General features: G+C 42.1%; 1 protein-coding gene across 1 annotated transcript in view; it reads right to left on the bottom strand.

The window, feature by feature from the left end:
- Positions 1-24,204, bottom strand: part of LOC126191307 (speckle targeted PIP5K1A-regulated poly(A) polymerase-like) — a 222,664-nt gene that overhangs the window by 128,732 nt on the left and 69,728 nt on the right. Inside the window, exons 5-6 of the mRNA XM_049932136.1 lie at positions 12,684-12,838; positions 6,948-7,083 (exon numbers count right to left, since the gene is read on the bottom strand). Coding sequence (XP_049788093.1) covers positions 6,948-7,083; positions 12,684-12,838 — 291 coding nt within the window. The remainder of the gene's footprint in view (positions 1-6,947; positions 7,084-12,683; positions 12,839-24,204) is intronic.

Genomic DNA, 24,204 nt, shown 5'->3' on the forward strand with positions numbered 1-24,204 from the left:
AACCCCTGATGCAGGTGATGTCATCAGTTCCTTTCCTTTCCCTTCTCTTCCCTCTACCTTCAATTGAAATACGAATCACAGCTGCAGATTCCATGTGGTGTCTGTTCCTTGAACATGTCCGAAAGAACAGACACCAAATATTCTTACAAATGAGGGAATCTTTGGTGATCTTTGTATAAATTTTTCATCAAAATTTCTTTTGTCACCATGTAGATGAATTATCATAGCAGCAGTGTACTGATCATCCAACTTTCTGAACCAGAGTAAATACTGCATAATACTATTGCTCACTTGTATTGAGCGGTTTAGGGGAACCTGCCATAATGTTGCACAATATTATTCTGCAATAATATTGACCACCTAGGATAATGGCCACATACACTGAAACCCCTATTTGACGTTTTTGTGCAGTCCAGACTTAAAAAATGCAAAATTGAGGAAAATGTAGAATCGAGGAAAACACTAACAGCCCCAAAATATGAGCAAATCATTTGTAATTAGCATGTATGATTAAAAATCGTAATACTCCCCTATTCACTGTATACAATCTGTATATGTGAAGGAAATTAAATGTATAATACAATGTTTATACAATAATTTGTGGTAATGGATTTCATCAGTTCTTCAAAAATCACAGTTGCACAACTGCACGCAAAAACTCGTCAAAAATATAAATTGGTATCTGGGTACAAGACAATCGATCTACACTCCTGGAAATGGAAAACAGAACACATTGACACCGGTGTGTCAGACCCACCATACTTGCTCCGGACACTGCGAGAGGGCTGTACAAGCAATGATCACACGCACGGCACAGCGGACACACCAGGAACCGCGGTGTTGGCCGTCGAAATGCGCTAGCTGCGCAGCATTTGTGCACCGCCGCCGTCAGTGTCAGCCAGTTTGCCGTGGCATACGGAGCTCCACCGCAGTCTTTAACACTGGTAGCATGCCGCGACAGCGTGGACGTGAACCGTATGTGCAGTTGACGGACTTTGAGCGAGGGCGTATAGTGGGCATGCGGGAGGCCGGGTGGACGTACCGCCGAATTGCTCAACACGTGGGGCGTGAGGTCTCCACAGTACATCGATGTTGTCGCCAGTGGTCGGCGGAAGGTGCACGTGCCCGTCGACCTGGGACCGGACCGCAGCGACGCACGGATGCACGCCAAGACCGTAGGATCCTACGCAGTGCCGTAGGGGACCGCACCGCCACTTCCCAGCAAATTAGGGACACTGTTGCTCCTGGGGTATCGGCAAGGACCATTCGCAACCGCCTCCATGAAGCTGGGCTACGGTCCCGCACACCGTTAGGCCGTCTTCCGCTCACGCCCCAACATCGTGCAGCCCGCCTCCAGTGGTGTCGCGACAGGCGTGAATGGAGGGACGAATGGAGACGTGTCGTCTTCAGCGATGAGAGTCGCTTCTGCCTTGGTGCCAATGATGGTCGTATGCGTGTTTGGCGCCGTGCAGGTGAGCGCCACAATCAGGACTGCATACGACCGAGGCACACAGGGCCAACACCCGGCATCATGGTGTGGGGAGCGATCTCCTACACTGGCCGTACACCACTGGTGATCGTCGAGGGGACACTGAATAGTGCACGGTACATCCAAACCGTCATCGAACCCATCGTTCTACCATTCCTAGACTGGCAAGGGAACTTGCTGTTCCAACAGGACAATGCACGTCCGCATGTATCCCGTGCCACCCAAGGTGCTCTAGAAGGTGTAAGTCAACTACCCTGGCCAGCAAGATCTCCGGATCTGTCCCCCATTGAGCATGTTTGGGACTGGATGAAGCGTCGTCTCACGTGGTCTGCACGTCCAGCACGAACGCTGGTCCAACTGAGGTGCCAGGTGGAAATGGCATGGCAAGCCGTTCCACAGGACTACATCCAGCATCTCTACGATCGTCTCCATGGGAGAATAGCAGCCTGCATTGCTGCGAAAGGTGGATATACACTGTACTGGTGCCGACATTGTGCATGCTCTGTTGCCTGTGTCTTTGTGCCTGTAGTTCTGTCAGTGTGATCATGTGATGTATCTGACCCCAGGAATGTGTCAATAAAGTTTCCCCTTCCTCGGACAATGAATTCACGGTGTTCTTATTTCAATTTCCAGGAGTGTATTTTCCAACCAGCTATGACCACAAATTGTCAACGACCTTGTCACAGTGGTAACACTGGTTCCTGTCAGTTCACTGGAGTTAAGTGCTGTCAGGCCTGGCTAGCACTTTAATGGGTCACTTTCTGGGTCTGCCGAGTGTCGTTGGCAAGCAGGGTGCACTCAGCACCTGTGAGGCCAATTGAGGAGCTACTTAATTGAGAAGTAGCAGCACTCGCCACGAAAATTGATAACGGCTGGGAGAGCTTTGCGCTGATTACATGCACCTCTGAATCCACATCTGGTGATGCCTATGGGCTGAGGACGACACGGCAGCCAGTCGGTACCGTTGGGCCTTCAAGACCTGTTCGGACAGAAACATTTTAGAGAAATCTTTCCTTTGTGATCAGCCACAAAAAGCAAAAATTGATGAATATGTGAATTAAGCTGAAAACTGTAAAGTAGACGTAATAGGCATCGGAATCTAACATGTGGGGGTGTGTGTTTTTCTTCTATAGCGAATGACAGTGCAGCATACTCTGGTGAAGTGTGCACAGTGACCTCTAGGGTATTGCTTGTAAATATCCAGTAGGCGAGCTCATTTTGTGTGTGTGGATCGACTACGTTTCACATCACTTTTTGCAGGAACTGACATAATCGTGATGTAATGGCACTGTGAAGATGAACAGAAATGAGGCTATTGATTTGTCGATCGCTATAACACAATGTTGATGTTTATGGATGTGTTAGTGACAGGAGAATCTCAGTTGTGGTGAGAACTCTTTATGGGAATGTTTGTAGTTGCGCAATGTGTGAAATATTTTTGACAAGGAAAAATATGAATGTTATGGCTCATCATTTTTCTTGCAGCAATTTAAGGTGTTCTCTTAGGTTCCTGCCTACACTCGGAAATAGTCACATATTTGGAAGCAAACTGCCAAATATTTGTGAGAAGGAAGAACATGAAATACATTGCTACTCATTTTAGCCTAAGCAATTAAAGCTGTCCTCTGTAGCTCCTGCCTAACCACACAGTCAGAAATCGACACATATTTGGAAATAAACAGCGAAATATGTATGACAAGGAAGAACGTTAATTTTATTGCTGCAAGTGAAACGAGTCGAACATTTGTTTCATCCTTTGTCCTCTAATCATTTAATTGGATAGGTAAAAAATCTACTCACCAAGCAGCAGCAGTACACACACGTAAAAGACTGTTGTCATTGGCAAGCTTTAGGAGCCAGGGGCTCCTTCTTCAGGCAGAAAGGTTGAAGGAGAAGGAAGAAGGGTGAAGGAAAAGGACTGGAAAGGTCTAGGAAAAAGGGTAGATTTCGGGAAATTCTCACCCAAAACCGTGGGTCAGGGGAGACTTACCGTAAGGGATGAGGAGGAATTTCTTTCAACCAATTCGAAGTCTTTCAGCCAATTCACACCATGTCCTTGTAGATGTGGGCTGTTCTGCAGCTAATGTTTTGCTTGCCTGTATTTTTCTTAATTCGTTTATGTATATACTCTTATAATTTTAAGTGAATGGATTTTGCTCTGCAGCTCAGATATTGTCTATAAATCCATGTTCAGATTGCATGTGACAATCTCGAGATCAGCAACAAGTCGCTGCTTGTCTTTGTAGTCAATGTCATTAAAATCCAACAAATACCTATTCACAGCATAGATACAAGAAATGTGAATCATTTCCTCCATTTCCCACTTCAGTTTCTTTACTCTCTACAGACACACCTAACCTCAGAACGCATGCAACTAGTGCTGCCAAAGTTGGAACAAGCCAAAAATGTTTAGTTTCGCGAATGAGTTGTGCATAAGCATGCCGCACATGTTGTAAAATAGGCTTTAGTGTGGTGTAGTGAGTGTGGCGGCTGATGGGTGACATAACAAACCGCCAGCCAATTAGAGCTCACTAGCTGGAAATGGCCGATGCTTCCTTGATTCTCACCGAGACTCAGTGTTTGAATTTAAAGGTTGATGATCGATACGGTTCTTGAATGCAGTACATTAGAAACACATGCAAAAAGATGAGATTGAGTTACAAGAGGCATGAGAAAAGGTGGAGGCTGAGATCCATCATAATTTATTGTCTTGGCCCGGAGCACTTCGCACTGACTATCCTGATTTTCCATTGCTGCCGCAATCTAGCAGTGGCTGTATTATAACTGCGTGGTGAAGCTACCGTATTTACTCGAATCTAAGCCGCACTTTTTTCCGGTTTTTGTAATCCAAAAAACCGCCTGCGGCTTAGAATCGAGTGCAAAGTAATCGGAAGTTCTGAAATATGTTGGTAGGTGCCGCCACAACTAACTTCTGCCGTCGAATATATGTATATACACAGGCATGCTTTACAGGCACAAAGATAAATACTGGCGCCAAAACCTCTGCGTCAGTAAATAAATTTAAAAAAAAAAAAAAAAAAAAAAAAAAAAAAGATGGAGGCGAGCTTTTTTCTCCAACGCGAATTTCGACCACTGCATTTTCATACATTATCCAACGACGTAAATACAAATTCCGTATTGTTCATCTTCAAATGTAGCAGCTTTTCAATGCACTACGAAAATCCGACTGGCAAGACCGTTTGCGATGTTTGTCAGTATGGCCAATTCTACGTTCTGATTTTTTTTCTACCTGTGAGAAGAGATGGTTGCTAATGGGAACTTTTGTGAATTCTGAATCACATGCAGTATTCTCTTCACCATAAGAATAATACGAATATAAACATTTTGCCATGTATTCTTTCGTGTTTGCTGCTATCTCATTTAACTCCTGTCTGCCTAATAAACTACGAAACTAGAGTGAGACAACACAAACGCGGAAGTATACACATATGTCATGTTCATATTCGTATTATTCTTTTGCCTAATAGTGATACAGTCAGAAATGAAGCGCGCGCGGCAATTGACTAGATTTTTAAATCTAAGGTGGTGACTAATTTCTGTGCAGAAAATAATGTACTTAAGAGGCGTCTGCAAAGATTTTCAAACGGAGAAAAATTGTCGCTAAACTCTCGTTCAGAACATCTTCTATCATACGCAGTTTATTATTTGGTTCTTGTTGATCATTATCAAAGAAAGCAGCAGTGTAAATAACAACAAATAGCAGTCTCTTGCCATTGTTACGCTACTGAGACAATTACTCCCCTTTTTTTTATTGTAAGCGGCGGTAGCACGCACAAAAGCAAACCATGCCGCGAGCGGCAACAGGTCGTGAACATTCATTATCGGAATGCGACAAACAATGCATGACACAATACAGTAATGCATTTTCAGCTTAGAGTGACGAAAACACCTATAACAAAGAGAACAGCAATTATCAGATCAAAGAAAAATAAGCAATCAATTCAAACCAGACGAAGCACGTGAAAAACGAAGGGTACCCGTATAAATAAGGACGGAGCGCCTGACGCATAGCAATGGCTACCTGGTAAAGCTTAACTGCTAAGCTTACGGCTCGAACCAAACTACTGTAGCTGTATCGTCATTCATTTGACCTGAATTGTGTCTCATATTACAATGGACCAACTTTGTTTCGATTTGGAGGTGCGGCCTAAAACTTTTCTCTCCCCTTGAATTTCGAGTCTCAAATTTCAGCTGCGGCTTAGATTCGGGAATTTTTTTTTCCTTTATTTCGAGTCTCATTTTTCTGGTGCGGCTTAGATTCGAGTGCGGCTTAGATTCGAGTAAATACGGTAAATGTTGCAAGTTGTGTTGGCAATGACAATTGTGGATTATGTCAGCATTTCCTCTTTCATGTCTCCCCTCTGTGCAATGGCCTATAATATTCCCTTAACTCCGCCACCACCCCACTGTGTGAACCGTCTGTCTTGTTCTGTCACATCAAATGTCAATAGGAAGAAAATGGGACGAAGTCAAGCAAGGTGCTGAGTATGAGCATAGAATCAAGAAAAACCTTATTAGGAAGAAATGTAAAGTCAGGGAATTTTTAGCATTGATCTTATGGGTTTTTCACGGGGGCTATGAATTTATGGCATAGAATCACAAAAACTGTAAAATTGGAGAACATAAAATTAAAGTTCCACTGTATACACAATTTCCTCAGAATAAACTATTTTGACAAAGTTTGGTCATTTATGTTGCAATAAAATACAAAAAAAAATGTGTGATTACCAAAAGAAATGGCTATTTGCAAAAATCGTTTTTCAATAAAACTCACTCTGTCTCCACATAAAAAGCTATATAAAACTGTGTTATCACACTGCTATACTGCAATGTTCTGTAAAATACTTCTAGAATATAGACCAAAAGGTACATTACAATAAATAGATTTTAAATAAAGATAAATCACTAGAAAGGTTTATTTACCTGATAACGTGGGTTTTACTGAGACATCACAGCTCAACACATAAACACTGCTACTCACAGCAAAACTGATAAATCTCTGGTGAATACCTAAGAACTCTACTGTTAGATACATGTAACACTGATACACAGCTGAAAGGAAGTCCAACTTTCCAACAAATCTACATATAAAGAATAAATTTCACAAAAAATCTTATGTCCTCTCTCTCTCTCTCTCTCTCTCTCTCTCTCTCTCTCACACACACACACACACACACGCACACACACACACGAGATAGAGAGATTTAATTTATATATAGTTATTTTTATTCAGAACTCTACTAAAAATTTCATTAAACAAATTGAAAATTTATTTTTAACACCATTTGATTTGATGTGACCATCTGACTTTGTACAAAATATTTCCAAAACTGGAATAAATTATTCAGCAAACTGATGCAAGAGGCTACACCCATTTCGAAATGCTAACAGACACCACTTGCCCACCACTCAATAACAATTTTCATAAGGTTATCACCTGGCAGAATCATCACAATATCCGTATCAGATCCTCTAAGTGGAACACCCGTGACAGCAGATCCAAATTGGTGTGCTTGGCAGCCTGGAACCAATTCCGAGATGCATTCTTCAAGATCTCTCTGCAGCATAAGGAGCTGGAAATTAATGTATTAGGTTTCAGAACATAAGCTGAATGAAGCATTATAACTGTGAGTCATTTTTACAGCTTAAAAAATTAAAAAAATAAATAAAAAAAATCTTGTGGAAAGTCAACACAAAGTTAACACTCATATTCTTAGCACTCACAAACACACAAAAATATATTGAAATTTACATATATAGAAAGAGAGGAAGGAAGGTAAGTGCTGAATGTCTTGCTGATCTCTAGGTCACTGGATGAGGCACAAGCTTGAAAAACACAAGATTGGGGAAGGAAATCAGAATTGGATTTGAGCCTCTCCTTCCATTGATAAAATAGTTGTTAACAAAAAGATAAACAAATACACTGTTGTTGTTTTGGTTATTGATTCTAAGATTTGGTCTGATGCCATCCTAGACATACTTGTGCTTGTGAGTTACAACTGGGAAATGCAATATTTGTGATTGTGATTGTGTTGGTCCATGAACCATGGACCTTGCCGTCGGTGGGGAGGCTTGGATGCCTCAACGATACAGATAGCTATACCGTAGGTGCAGCCACAATGGAGGGGTATCTGTTGAGAGGCCAGACAAATGTGTGGTTCCTGAAGAGGGGTAGCAGCCTTTTCAGTAGTTGCAGGGGCAACAGTCTGGATGATTGACTGATCTGGCCCTGTAACACTAACCAAAACGGCCTTGCTGTTGTGGTACTGCGAACGGCTGAAAGCAAGGGGAAACTACAGCCGTAATTTTTCCTGAAGGCATGCAGCTTTACTTTATGATTAAATGATGATGGCATCCTCTTGGGTAAAATATTCTGGAGGTAAAATAGTCCCCCATTCGGATCTCCGGGTGGGGACTACTCAAGAGGATGTCCTTATCAGGATAAAGAAAACTGGCGTTCTACGGATCGGAGCGTGTAATGTCAGATCCCCTAAATCGGGCAGGTAGGTTAGAAAATTTAAAAAGGGAAAGTTAGATATAGTGGGAATATAGTGGGAATTAGTGAAGTTCGGTGGCAGGAAGAACAAGACTTTTGGTCAAGTGAATACAGGGTTATAAATACAAAATCATATAGGGGTAATGCAGGAGTAGGTTTAATAACGAATAAAAAAATAGGAGTGCGGGTAAGCTACTACAAGCAGCATAGTGAATGCATTATTGTGGCCAAGATAGACAAGAAGCCTATGCCTACTACAGTAGTACAAGTTTATATGCCAACTAGCTCTGCAGATGATGAAGAAATTGATGAAATGTATGATGAGATTTATTATTATTAGGTAGTGAAGGGAGACGAAAATTTAATAGTCATGGTTGACTGGAATTCGAGAGTAGGAAAAGCGAGAGAAGGAAACATAGTAGGTGAATATGGATTGGGGCTAAGAAATGAAAGAGGAAGCCGCCTGGTACAATCTTGCACAGAGCATAACTAAATCATAGCTAACACCTGGTTCAAGAATCATGAAATAAGGTTGTATACATGGAAGAATCCTGGAGATACCAGAAGGTATGAGACAGATCATATAATGGTAAGACAGAGATTTAGGAACCAGGTTTTAAACTGTAAGACATTTCCAGAGGCAGATGTGGACTCTGACTACAATCTATTCGTTATGAACTGTAGATCAAAACTGAAGAAACTGCAAAAAGGTGGGAATTTAAGGAGGTGGGACCTGGGTAAACTGACTAAACTAGAGGTTGTACAGAGTTCCAGGGAGAGCATAAGGGAACAATTGACAGGAATGGGAGAAAGAAATACAGTAGAAGAAGAATGGGTAGCTTTGAGGGATGAAATAGTGAAGGCAGCAGAAGCTCAATTACGTAAAAAGATGAGGGCTAGTAGAAATCCTTGGGTAACAGAAGATATATTGAAATTAACTGATGAAAGGAGAAAATATAAAAATGCAGTAAATGAAGCAGGCAAAAAGGAATACAAACATCTCAAAAATGAGATCAACAGGAAGTGCAAAATGGCTAATCAGGGATGGCTAGAGGACAAATGTAAGGATGTAGAGGCTTATCTCACTAGGGGCAAGATAGATACTGCCTACAGGAAAATTAAAGAGACCTTTAGAGAAATGAGAGCCACTTGTATGAATATCAAGAGCTCAGATGGAAACCCAGTTCTAAGCAAAGAAGGGAAAGCAGACAGGTGGAAGGAGTATATAGAGGGTCTATACAAGGGTGATGTACTTGAGGACAATATTATAGAAATGGAAGAGGATGTAGATGAAGATGAAATGGGAGATACAATACTGCGTGAAGAGTTTGACAGAGCACTGAAAGACCTGAGTCGAAACAAGGCCCCGGGAGTAGACAACATTCTTTTAGAACTATTGATGGCCTTGGGAGAGCCAGTCCTGACAAAATTCTATCATCTGGTGAGCAAGATGTATGAGACAGGCGAAAGACCGTCAGACTTTAAGAATATAATAATTCCAAACCCTAAGAAAGCATGTGTTGACAGATGTGAAAGTTACCGAACTATCAGTCTAATAAGTCACAGCTGCAAAATACTAACGTGAATTCTTTACAGACGAATGGAAAAAATGGTAGAAGCCGACCTCGGGGAAGATCAGTTTGGATTCTGTAGAAATGTTGGAACACGTGAGGCAATACTGACCTTACAACTTATCTTAGAAGAAAGATTAAGGAAAAGCAAACCTACATTTCTAATATTTGTAGATTCAGAGAAAGCTTTTGACAATGTTGACTGGAATACTCTCTTTCAAATTCTAAAGGTGGCAGGGGTAAAATACAGGGAGCGAAAGGCTATTTACAATTTGTACAGAAACCAGATGGCAGTTATAAGAGTCGAGGGGCACGATAGGGAAGCAGTGGTTGGGAAGGGAGTGGGACAGGGTTGTAGCCTCTCCCTGATGTTATTCAATCTGTATATTGAGCAAGCAGTAAAGGAAAAAACAAGAAAAATTCGGAGTAGATATTAAAATCTATGGAGAAGAAATAAAAACTTTGAGGTTCATCAATGACATTGTAATTCTGTCAGAGACAGCAAAGGACTTGGAAGAGCAGTTGAACAGAATGGACAGTGTCTTGAAAGGAGGATATAAGATGAACATCAACAAAAGGAAAATGATGATAATGGAATATAGTCGAATTAAGTTGGGTGATGCTGAGGGAATTAGATTAGACAATGAGACACTTAAAGTAGTAAACGAGTTTTGCTATTTGGGGAGCAAAATAACTGATGATGGTCGAAGTAGAGAGGATATAAAATGTAGACTGGCAATGGCAAGGAAAGCGTTTCTGAAGAAGAGTAATTTGTTAACATTGAGTATAGATTTAAGTGTCAGGAAGTCGTTTCTGAAAGTATTTGTATGGAGTGTAGCCATGTATGTAAGTGAAACATGGACTATAAATAGTTTGGACAAGAAGAGAATAGAAGCTTTCGAAATGTGGTGCTACAGAAGAATGCTGGAGATTAGATGGGTATATCACATAACATGAGGAGGTTTTGAATAGAATTAGGGAGAAGAGGAGTTTGTGGCACAACTTGACAAGAAAAAGGGACATGTGTTGAGGCATCAGGCGATCACAAATTTAGCATTGGAGGGCAGCGTGGAGGGTAAAAATCGTAGAGGGAGACCAAGAGATGAATACACTAAGCAGATTTAGAAGGATGTAGGTTGCAGTAAGTACTGGGAGATGAAGAAGCTTGCACAGGATAGAGTAGCATGGAGAGCTGTATCAAACCAGTCTCAGGACTGAAGACCACAACAACAACAACAACAACAATAACATTACAAATTTAAGGTTTTAATTTGACTCACCCTCATATATTGTATGACTAAGAACTCTTTGCATGTAGCTTTAGAGAATATTAGAGATTTTCTTTCATGTTTTTTCTCTCCTTCTCTACTTTTTGCCTTGTTAGCGCTTTCTGTATTTTTATACCAAAAACCTATTCATTAAATAATTTTTGAGATGTGATGGTAGTACAGCAGTGACTGTTTTTTAAAGTTCGAATGGATGAGACCAATAGTTGATACACCATTGTTTTTCTTGACAATGGGGCATGTAGCTGCTGAGTGTTGTCAGCAGGTGAAACTTCTTTCTGCACTGTGAACTAGCCACGGAGTAGGGAAATGCATGCGGTCTGTCAAATTTGATGATGAATATTGTCCCAGTCTGACAATAATTATGTAGGTGATGTGGCACATGATTAGAACGTGTTGGTTTTTTTAACTGTTGTGAAAGTACAGAAATATTAAGCAAAAGATACAACTTTGATCTTTGACTGGGGACTTAGAGGCTCAGTGGCTCTGGTTATTTAAAAAACGTTCCTCTTCATCTCCTGAGTGAGGTTCACCACCATCCAGACAACAGTGGGATCCTTACAAACTATTGTACTCTGGCTGCAAAGATTCATCTGATTTGTTATCGAGAGGAATCTGAATCTGAAAATATACTCTGCAAGCCACCATATCCTGTGTGGTGGAGCACACCTTGTACCGTAGTCATTCTCTTTCCTACTGCACTCGCAAATGGAGCAAAGAAAAATGATTGTAATCATCCATACGAGCTCTAATTTCTTTTATCTTGTCTTCAACGTCCTTATGCAAAATGTAAGCTGGCACCAGTAGAATCATTCTGCAGCCAGCCACAAATGCCAGTTCTCTAAATTTTCTCAAGAGTGTTTTACGAAAACAGTGTCATCTTTCCTCCAGGGATTTCCAATTAAGTTCATGAAGCACGTCCATAAGTAAAATGCCTAGCAGCACACCTCTGACTTACTTTGATGTCTACCTATAATCTGACCTGATCGTGATTCCAGCCACTGAAGCAGTATTCAAGAATGGGTCGCACAAGTGTTCTATATGTGGTCTCCTTTATAGATCAACCACACTTCACTAAAATTCTCTCCATAATTGGAAACCAACCATTCACCTTCCCCACAACAGACCCTGTGTGCTCATTCCATTTCAAATCACTTTGCAATATTACACCTAGATATTTAATCGATGTGTGTTTGTCAAGCAGAACACGACTATAATTCTATTCAAACATTACAGGATTGTTTTTCCAACTAATCTGCATTAACTTACATTTTTCTACATTTAGAGAAAGCTGCCATTCATCACACCAAATAGAAATTCTGTCTATGTAGTCCTGTGTCCGTCCATCCACAGTCAGTGAATGACAGTGCTTTCCTATAAACTACAGCATCATCGGCAATAGTCCCAGATTACCTTTGCTTGTGTATATTTTGAGTGAATATGTATACATAGAAAAATATAAGAGACTTTAATGACAGATGAGAATGCTTTGCTTACCAGACACACGATGAAACTGAATAATTTCATGTAGGCATATTCAGTTGTTTTGACTGAATTACTACTTCAATGACTCTTGTCATTCATCAGTATCTTTTCCTCTACCTCCCATCTACAGTCCACAGGAAGTCCAATTATCATTATCATGTCTCCCCCCACACCCGAATACTAATTTGATGCACAATGATATGTTCTGTATGGAAAGCACATTTCTGATGCTCCCAACTAAAGCAACACACGCACGCACACACACACACACACACACACACACACACACACACACACACACACACACACACCCCAATGTGATTAGATTTACAAACCTTGTGGTTTCGCTCGGGATCCTGTAACCTCACAGTCTGGACTGCCAAGCCAATTAAGGCATCAACATCTCTTACGTCATTAGAATGAGCCCCTTCAAGAATAGATATAAGTTCTGTGGGATCTACATCAGAATCCGGGACTGGAGCTGGATCGGCTGTAATGCACATAAATTAGAAAGTTAAATTTGTACACAAAGAGTTCATAATCAGCTAGTAAACTTCTGCTTTAGTGGTGATCTTTTTAATCTTACTGTTCATAATTACACTAATATGCCAAATCTGTCTCTACCTATGAAACTCCCCTTCCATTGAGAATATATGGTCTACATAAGAAAAAACAATACACGGAAAAACTGGTTAATAAGAAATATTATTTAATGTTACAGGCTTTTCTACTTACAAATTATTCAACATGTCTTGCATATGCTGTAACGGAACCATCTGTGTGTGGTGTGTTTATAATTATGTGTTATTTATATTTTAGGACAATTAATCTATAAAAAACACACCACATGTTATAAAGAAAACGTGTAGACCGTCTGAGGATGAATCACAATGATTTGAAACCGGTAACGGTACCCTTTGAATAAAGGAACTGAAAATGGCTGGTTGCTGTCCCAACACCACCAACATTTGTCTTCAAACAACAGCCACGGTCTCCATCATGTCATCATATGACAAAATTGCATCTTGCATATGCTTTTCTACATTATCTGATCAAAAGTATCCAGACACTTATTAGTGGATGTTAATATTAGGTGTGTGTCCACCTATAGTCTATATGAGAGCTTGCACCTGCTGGGGACATTTCCAATAAGATGTCTGTGGAGGAATGACAGCCCATCCTTGCTCAAGAGCCAAAACCAGAGGACATACTGGACGCTGTGGTCTAGAGTGAAGTCAACAATCTAACTCATCCCAAAGGTATTCCATTAAGTTTAGGTTGGGATTCTGGACAGATCATGCCTTTTCTTGAATTATATTGCCTCACAGATACTGCTTTATGGCAGGGTGTCTTGTTATGCTGTCACAATCATTATTTCCGAATTGTCCCTCTAACATACGCAGTACAAAATGCTATAAAATGTGTTCATATCCTTCTGCATTTTGTGTTTTCGTAAGTGCAATTGCTCAATGGCTCAGTGGTAAAGTGCTAAACTTCAATTCCAAAGGTCCTGGGTTCGATCTCTAGTCAATCCTAGGATATTTATCTGTCACTTATCATTCCTTTCACCTCTGGCAAAGTTTGTTCATGTGAAAGGAGTTGTGCCATGGTTTGGTATCCACATTAAACTGCATGTCCCCCTATAACTGGCTGGGTAAGTCAGCTCAAAGGTCAGATTGACTTACATTTTTTTTTTTTTTTTTTTTTTTTACTAAGTGCAATAAGGAGACTGCACACTCACCATGAAAAACAACCCCATATTGTAACATCATCTCCTCCATTCTTCACGAATGACACTATACTTACTGGCAGGTAACAGAAGGGGTGCACAGAATGTGTGGAAAAAAAAAGCAAGAAAGATGATTTAAGAAATAACCAATAGAGATACGCGAGTTCTAGAGGACCACAAGTTTCAACCTTCTGCCTACGGGAAGCCTTTCCCTTGGCCCAAGACTAAATTCACTCTTATTACAGAGTCATTTTGCTCAAGTAACATCATAAGAAATGGCTGTCACAATAACTGGTTCGTATAACTGCTGACTACTCAGCTAGCTCATGTTCAGCAATGGAGTTTTTTCTGCTGCTTCGATGGGATGTTGTAGGACCTCAAACATTCGCAAGCTGGTTCTGAAACACACGAGGTGGAATCCAGAATTTTCGGGACTAGTGCTGCCATCTGGAAAGTAGGAGTAGTAGATCTTTGCATCATCGCTAGGTTGCATATCAGATAAGTCAGTGTGCAGAGTGGCATTCAGCTGGGAGGATGGGTTGCATGTCCACCGTGATTTCCATAATGCTCAGTGTTTGATGTGTGGTGATTTTATGATGGATCTGCGAACAGAACAGGGTATGAGTATCAAGCTCTCTGCAAATCTCGGGAAAAGTGCTACGGAGACACTTGCAATGATTTACCGTCACGACCCAGAGACAAAGCAATAATCGTCGTCCCAGTGGAAGAGTCCGGGCTCTCCAAGACCCAAAAAAGCGAGACAGGTGAAGAGCAAAGTGAAGAGCATGACCATCGCTTTCTTTGATACCACGGGAATTGTGCATAAATTCGTCCCACCCACCCAAAAAGTGAATTCCACATACTACTGTGGCGTTTTGCGACAGCTCCATGAAAACGTGCAGCGATGACGGCCCGAACTTTTGTGTCAAGGGAACTGGCTGCTGCATCATGACAACACGCAGTGTCACACATCCTTGCTCACCAGGACCCTTTTGGCAAAAAACAACATGGCGGTTGTACCCCACCCACCGTACTCGCCAGATTTGGCACCTTGCAACTTCGCGCTATTCCCAAAACTGAAACTCAAATTGAAAGCCACCGGTTCGACACTCTAGACAGGATTCAAGAAGCAATGTTGGTGGTGGTAAACACCCTCAAAGAACAGGACTTCCAGAAAACGTTTGATCAGTGGCAGAAGCGCTGGGACCGGTGTGTACGCACGGATGGGAACTACATCGAGGGTGATGGTGACCATTAGTCCAAAAGTGAGGTTTTCAACAGATGACGGCACCAGTCCTGAAAATTTTGGATAGCACCTCATATACCCTACTTGACGAACGCTTCTGATTTCTGCCAACTGAGGGCTGGAGTGAAACTGCTCAAGCTAGAGTGCTTTAACATATCTGATAGAACAATAAGTGAAATGGTAAACAGATCTCAGATATACCACACAATTTCGTATCACTTTTGATTCCAACCAGGAATGCCTTAAAAGAGAGCTCTGTATCTTATTTTGAAAAATATGCAGCTGATTTTGGTGCAGCAACATCAAAACTAATGATACAGCAGAACTAGGAAACGAAATAGAGCCTGTCAAATTTTAGCAGAAAGAGCTGATGATGAGTGTTGACATTTGGATAACTTGAAGCCTACTGCAGAGGCAACACCGCAGACAGACCAGCGATGCGGGTTGCCGACTCTGCTGCAAAGTCTCGGCAACGCAAGAGTGTTTACAAGCAAGTACCACAGCTGACAACAAACACATAAGTGTGGCCAACATCCATCACAGGACATCAACCAGTAGCAGACAAAGGGGGCATGATGATCAATGAACTATTTCCTGGAAATCACATGTGTGCAAATAGCCCTGGAAATACCTTTCCACCCAGAGCCAGATAAGCCAGTGCTTGGCCATTCAGCAGGCAGTTCTCCACTCGTCAAGCGCGGAAAAGATCGGCCAGTCCAGCAGTGTGCCACCTCAACCATCCTACCTTCCGCAGCAATTGTGATACATCACTTCCATGGTGTTAGGCTATCTACCAGCTGCTTACAGTTGCCTTTGACATGGAACAGTTGTACAGGTATAGAGTCAAAGGGAACTCTGATTATAGGAATTAGTTGTTATTTGCTTGATCCACAGAAGCGATCCTTATTATTTTTTGGTTTTGAAGAGTGTGTTACTGTTGGTAGTTTATTGTAGTTTCCTTAATAAATAAAAAGAAAAAAAATTGGGCCTAACGAGCTGGTTCTTGCTTTATAGATTTAACAGTGGTGAAGAGTTTGTTCAAATTCCTGCACTGCTCCATTGTTTGCCGACATGGTGGAAGGTATTCTGGGTTTAGATGCACCATCGGCTACCATCTGTGTGCTGTTGGATCGTATGCAACACATCAATAAACTTCTGATTCAGTGTCTGCAGGCTTTGACTAGCGTTTCTCCTGTGTTTCCGCTGTCGACCCTCCTACCGCGTTCCCACCGTTTGACAAGTCTATTGAACCATGGAGTAATATGTAGCTCGCTTGGACACGTGTCTGTCACTCATTTGTGCCCATGAACAGTCTTCCAATCTGTTTGCGGCACTCCATACCTTGTTGCACGGCAGCCCTGTCGTCGCTCGGAGCCACAGTCACTGGAGCAGCAATCATGCTGATAGCCCACAGCGGGTGCTCCGCTGCTGCCGCCTCCTCCTCCTCCTCCTCCTCCTCCCGACCAGGTTCTCAGTTCTTGGGCTCAGCAACATCTGAGGTTGCCCTCCTGTCATCAATGCTTTGTTACGCACCAGCGCTGTGATTGTCATTTCCGGTGGGTGATCAGTTCTGCCTGCGGTCCGAAATTTGCTGCTCCTCTTTGTCAATGGATGTTATCCTCACAGCACTGGACCCTCCAGACTCGGTCTTAGAGGATTTTGACCAGCTGCTGAGTATCTCCTTTGTCCAGCCGGTCCTCCCATACACTGTGGGATCCATCACTCTGATGGTCCAGATTTTTATGGCTGCCCGGGTGTGGCAACCATAATTTGGATATGGAGTAGGACGTGACCAAGTTGTGACTAAAATCTGGTGGCAGGAAAACGATTAGTGACAATTAAGCACCAGCTGGTATAAAACAGTTACTTAGCTTTATTGACAGCGAAGAGTGTACCGTAGATACAGTTCCAATTAGTGTCCAAAGAATATTCCTGATTCGTTGCCGAAGTCATTATACAATACTGAATCACACAGCGAGCTAGCTAATCAGATAACGGACGACGGCACTGACAACTGCAATGAGCTGTCCGCAAGCCTCCCTGACTCGGGGCCAGCGCTCCTGTTATATCTTATAGCCAGAGGGTGCTGTAGGCCCCAGCTCAGCAAAGGCACGATGTCTTCGGTTGGCGGCAACGCCATGCGCCGCCAGCGGTCGCGACGAGAAACTGTGGCAAGCGATGCGACAGCAGGGCGCGTGCACTATTCGGTTGGGTCCGCGGATACAATACAGCTCAACCAAACTCCTCTCCATTTCCAGTTGGACACAGGGTCCTCGGCTACTATTATTAATGGCAACCCTCACTGCTGCTTGTGTGCTCCAATGCTCCGTCCATTCCCGACACACTTGAAGAGCTATGGTAACGATATAATCTGTTTGCAGCAGTGGTTTCTGGCACAGGTGTGGTATCACTCTCATGACATCACCACCTGAGTCTTGGTCCTAGCAGCCACTGATCTGTTGGGGACGGATCTTTTTCATTCTCTTGGTCTTGAGATCCACGATTCCGCCTCGGTGGTCCAAAACTGTATCAAATGATTCAAAAGGCTCTAAGTACTATCGGACTTAGCATCTGTGGTCATCAGTCACCTAGACTTAGAATTAAGTAAACCTAACTGACCTAAGGAAATCACACACATCCATGCCCGAGGCAAGATTCAAACCTGCGACCATAGCAGCCGCGTGGTTCCGAACTGAAGCACCTAGAACTGCTCGGCCACAGCGGCCCGCCCAAACTGTGTCTCCTGATGCTCTTTTACAGGAGTTTTTTAATTCCTTCCCTGATGTCTTCTCTGATTTCTCTCCAGGGATGTCTGGTTTTGAAGCACATGTCGAACTACTTCCCTCGGCAGTTCCTAAGTTTCACAAGGCTCATCCAGTGCCTTTCGCCCTGTGGGATGCCCTACACAAAGAAATGAGCCCTCAAGGAGGCATGAGTTCTGACATCGGTCACCTCAGTCCCTGGGCTTCGCATATTGTCATCCTCAAAAAACTGAATGGGTCCCTCCGGGTAGGTGGCAATTTTAAGGCCACCGTCAATGCCCAATCTGTCACTGACTCTTACCCTATCCTGAAGGTCGATTATGTTCTGTCCAAATTGGCAGGTGGCAAGATATTCTCCAAGACTGATCCTAGGGAAGCATACCTCCAGCAGCCGGTCGACGCTCCCTCTCAAGGGGTCCTTGTCATTAATACTCCCTTTGGGCTCTTCCGATACAACCACTTGCTCTTTGGAATCGCCAGAGCTCCAGCCATCTTTCAATGTTTTCTAGAGTCTGTGACTAAGGAGGGAGACAACATCTTGCAAGACAACTACGATGATACTTGTTAGATACTATTTAAAATAATTACATAGTGGTGGGTTTCATAACCACCAGAAATTCAAAAAAAAAGTCTTGCTTCTCACAAGTCTAACACCAAGATTAAGAAAGAGTCTCTAGACAAAACATGTTGCAACTGTTCATAACAATTACAACCATTAAACCGTCAAAGAATAACACGTGCCTGCTCCTTATACATCATGTTCAGCTTCTATGGCGCGAGCGGCAAACACTTGTCGGCATCGCTTGTCTGGTGCAGCTCCTGTCCTCCCAGGACCAACGTCCATCCTGCACACACAGACATGTGTTGCGCAGTAAATAGGCTCTCTCTCACATTTATCTTTAAAATATCGCGTGTTCAAGGTGGCAGAAGGTCGAGTGGTTCCAGAATTTACATGCAAATTCTCGAACCACTACAAGGTCTTCCGGGAGGCCGGGGACTAACTGGACGTTCCTTCGCTATCACAGCAGGCAATGTTGCAGCCACTGCCACCACCGTCGACACAGGCTTTCGCAGAATCCCCGTGGGTGGGTAGGCTTTCGCAGAATTCCCGTGGGCGAGTCCCTCGCCTATGGTTGCCGATGAGGCTCTCCCTGCCACCAGCACCTCCACCGCTACCTGTGGTCTCGTTCCACCAGTAGAACCTGGAAGCGACGTCAAGATGTGCCTTCGCCTCACTCTTGGGAGGTGTGTGTGTGTGTGTGTGTGTGTGTGTGTGTGTGTGTGTGTGTGTGTGGAGGGAGGGGGAGGGGGGGGGGGGGACTTCTGGAGTCACCAGACGCCTACTGCAGTGGCAGACAGACCAGCAATGCGGGTTGCTGACTCCGCTGCGAAGTCTCGCCGATGCAAGAGTGTTTACAAGCAAGTACCACAGTTGACAAAAAACATGTAGGTGCAGCCAACGTCCATCACAGGGCATCAACCAGCAGCAGAGGAAGGGGGCGTGACGATCAACGAACTATTTCCTGGCAATCACATGAGTACTAATAGTCACGGAAATATCCTTCCACCCGGGGCTAGATAAGCCGATACCCAGCCATTCAGCAGGCAGTTCTCGAATCGCCGAGTGCGGAGAAGATCAGCCGGTCCAGTGGTATGCTATGTCGACCATCCTCTCTTCCACAACGATTGTGAGATGTCGCTTCCGTTGAGTTAGTCTACCTACCAGCTGCTAGCAGCTGACTTCAAAGTGGAACAGTCGAAGGGAACTCTGATTATAGGAATTAGTTGTTATTTGCTTGACCTGCAGAAAGGATCCTTATCGGTTTTTGGTTTTTAAGAGTGTATTGCCGTTGGTGGTTTATTGCAGATTCCTCAAAAATAAAAAAGAAGGGTTGGCAAAACGCTTTTCCAAACAATGAAATGGCTTTGAGGATACTTATGACAATTCCAGTGACTGCAGCATCTTGTCAATGCAGTTTCAGCAAATTAAAAATGATAAAAAAAGTTACAACTGTCTTTTTGATAGAATAGGACACAGTTACTAAATCTGACATCAATGGCATAATCAACTGAGCTTCCTTCACTCAAAGCAAAGAAATGGAAAGTAAAATAATAATGAAAACATGATTTTGGAAATAAATGTGTTGTGAACACTTAATTATAGATATTTTCTTCTTATTTACAATTAATAACTTGTGCCATATTATAATTATATGGAGCGAATAAAACCAGTTCTAATAATGAATGAAATGTAGGTCTGCCTTCTTGCAAGCACACAAATTATTGATTTGCTTTAACACCCAAACATGTTCCACCACAGTTGTAGCATGCTTAGTGGGTTTTTTCTTTTATATTTCTGATGTGCATACATACAGATTATGTTTGAATTAGGAAATATTTTCCACTGGATTCTGTTGTTATTAAAAATTACGGATGCAATTTTCCTTTTATTGTAAATTGTGTGTGTCCTCTGGCTGCACACCAGAATCCACTACAGGGCTAAATTAGTATGCCATGTCATCTGTAAACATAAGGAATATTGAAATATTAATACCCGTTTTAGGCCTTACCACTGTAGTACTTTGTTACAGAAGAAACCTCGAAAAAAAAAAAAAACATGGTACACCCTTAAATGTGACAACAAAATAACACACAGAATATGAAACATTACTAGAAAACAAGCTGTACATGTGGTACATATAAACAAACAACGTACTGCAGAAAAAATTAAAAATATTCAACACGTCAAACCAAAACAAAATAGTAAACAAATGACAGTCAGAATATATATTTCAAAGATCGGATTATAAACAAAAATTCAATGCAGACAATATCTTAATATCCCTCACATTTGCAGGGGGCATTGTGTACTAATTTAGACCTGTTGTTGCTTTTGAGTGACAGCAGAGGTGAGGGTTCCCATAGATAAGGGGAAAGGGGGGCTGCAGCTGCAGCCCCCCCCCCCCCCCCCCCAGCTCTCATGGAAAGGGACAAATATAGTGTAATAAGGTGTTTTTCTTTTAAGAAAGTGATTTAAAAGACTGTATTATGCAGATTTTTAACAGAGTTGGAACTGAAACTTTTTTATGGCTACTTACAACTCGCCATTTGTCTTCCAAAATATTAAAAATCTTCAGCCCTTCCCCCTATGCAACCTGTCGTATGGGCACTCTTGGCTACAGGAAAAGCACAATATAAAATAAAAAGTAAAGTGCATATATAATTTTAAATAACAACAAAATATGATGTAATATATTTCCTAACCTAAACATAACCTGTATGTATGTATGTATTTCAGAAAGATAAAATAAAAAAACCCACTGAGGATGCCACAACTGTGGTGAAACATGTTTGGGTGTTAAAGCAGAACAATAATTTGTGTACTTACAAAAAGGTGACCCATCCTTGACTCATAATTATTTTCTGCAAGCACAGGAACTGAGTCCAAAATGCCAATATGATAAAATCTGTTCTTCACTGTATACATCATACAAAAATTAATGAACAGTAGCTGTCATAAACAATAACACAATATTTATTTTTCTTTTTAATTTTTAGATAGGTTACACACACTGTAATTTATTTACTACAATGACACATTTAATGTGTTGTGTGCAATATTTTTTAATCTTACTAGATCATTTAAGTAATACTTTTCAATATTGCTTCATTTTTATTAATCCTAGCTAGAAAATTACAAGATTTCCTAAATGTGTGTAAAAAATTGCACAAACGTATAGTTTTCTGGGGAGGGAGGTGCAGCTTTGACACTTCTGCCAGGGGCACAGGATCCCCTCATTATGGCTCTGGCCACAGGGTATAGAGTGATTCATCACTTCAAATGACTCATTTCCCGTCATCCACTGTCCAGTGGTGTTGCTCTTTATATGTCTCCTCCAGTGTCACTCAGCACTGACTACTAAGTGTGGCTTATGATGAGCTTACTCAAACTCTGAATTCGGTTCTTTTTAACTTCTTATGCACAGTCGTTGTGCTAGTTGGGCTGCTGGTAGCACTCTGAAACTCATGCATGATTCCTTCTGCTGATTTCATGCAATTTCTTACAACCACTCTCCACAATGCTCAACCATCCAACTGTTTTATCAGCACGAGAGATCTGCCTCATCTTGCTTTAGCTGTGGTTGTTCTTTGGACTTCCATTTCTCAGTCACATTACCAACAGTCACCTCGGGCAGCTTGGGAAAGGTTGAAATGTACCTGATGGATTTGTTACTCATCTGACATCCAAAGCCTAGTCCACAATCGAAGTCACTGATCTCTTCCGACTGACCCATTCTTCTGTTACTGATTCTCTACTGACAACAAAATACTCCTTACACACTGGCTCCTCACCTCCTTTTACACTAGTGGGTCTGCCTCTCATATCTATCTAGCAGTCAATTTTACATTACATATAGGTGGGCAGGTATTTTTGCTCTGATAGTGTATACTGCCATAAGTCTTTCATTCTTAACTTCTTTATGTACAGTAAAAGATGCTATCATAAAATAGTTTCAAAATACTCAGTTCACGAATAATTAATGATACCAATATATATATATATATATATATATATATATATATATATATATATATATAAAAAGAAAGATGATGAGACTTACCCAACAAAAGCGCTGGCAGGTCGATAGACACACAAATAAACACAAACATACACACAAAACTCTAGCTTTCGCAACCAATGGTTGCCTCGTCAGGAAAGAGGGAAGGAGAAGGAAAGACAAAAGGATTGGGTTTTAAGGGAGAGGGTAAGGAGTCATTCCAATCCCGGGAGCGGAAAGACTTACCTTAGGGGGAAAAAAGGACAGGTTTACACTCGCACACACACACATATCTATCCTTTGTCTTTCCTTCTCCTTCCCTCTTTCCTGACGAGGCAACCATTGGTTGCGAAAGCTAGAGTTTTGTGTGTATGTTTGTGTTTATTTGTGTGTCTATCGACCTGCCAGCGCTTTTGTTGGGTAAGTCTCATCATCTTTCTTTTTAAATATATTTTCCCACGTGGAATGTTTCCCTCTATTATATATATATATATATATATATATATATATATATATATATATATATATATATATATATATATATATATATATATATATATAGAGGGAAACATTCCACGTGGGAAAAATATATCTAAAAACAAAGATGATGAGACTTACCAAACAAAAGCGCTGGCAGGGCGATAGACACACAAACACACAAAATTCAAGCTTTCACAACAAACGGTTGCTTCGTCAGGAAAGAGGGAAGGAGAGGGAAAGACAAAACGATGTGGGTTTTAGGGAGAGGGGAAGGAGTCATTCCAATCCCGAGAGCGGAAAGACTTACCTTAGGGGGAAAAAAGGACAGGTATACACTCGCACACACACACATATCCATCCGCACATACACAGACACAAGCAGACATCAGACTCTGAATGTGGCTCTCCAGCAGGGCTACGACTTCCTCAAATCCTGACCTGAAATGAGATCCATCCTTCATGAAATCCTCCCCACTCCACCAAGAGTGTCTTTCCGCCGTCCACCTAACCTTCATAATCTCTTAGTTCATCCCTATGAAATCCCCAAACCACCTTCCCTACCCTCTGGCTCCTACCCTTGTAACCGCCCCCGGTGTAAAACCTGTCCCATGCACCCTCCCACCACCACCTACTCCAGTCCTGTAACCCGGAAGGTGTACACGATCAAAGGCAGAGCCACGTGTGAAAGCACCCACGTGATTTACCAACTGACCTGCCTACACTGTGAAGCTTTGTATGTGGGAATGACCAGCAACAAACTGTCCATTCGCATGAATGGACACAGGCAGACAGTGTTTGTTGGTAATGAGGATCACCCTGTGGCTAAACATGCCTTGGTGCACGGCCAGCACATCTTGGCACAGTGTTACACCATCCGGGTTATCTAGATACTTCCCACTAACACCAACCTGTCAGAACTCCAGAGAAAGGAACTTGCCCTTCAGTATATCCTCTCATCTCGTTATCCGCCAGGCCTCAACCTCCGCTAATTTCAAGTTGCCGCCACTCACACCTCACCTGTCTTTCAACAACATCTTTGCCTCTTTACTTCCGCCTCGACTGACATCTCTGCCCAAACTC

Source organism: Schistocerca cancellata, chromosome 6, assembly GCF_023864275.1.
Source record: "Schistocerca cancellata isolate TAMUIC-IGC-003103 chromosome 6, iqSchCanc2.1, whole genome shotgun sequence".
Lineage (NCBI taxonomy): Eukaryota > Metazoa > Arthropoda > Insecta > Orthoptera > Acrididae > Schistocerca > Schistocerca cancellata.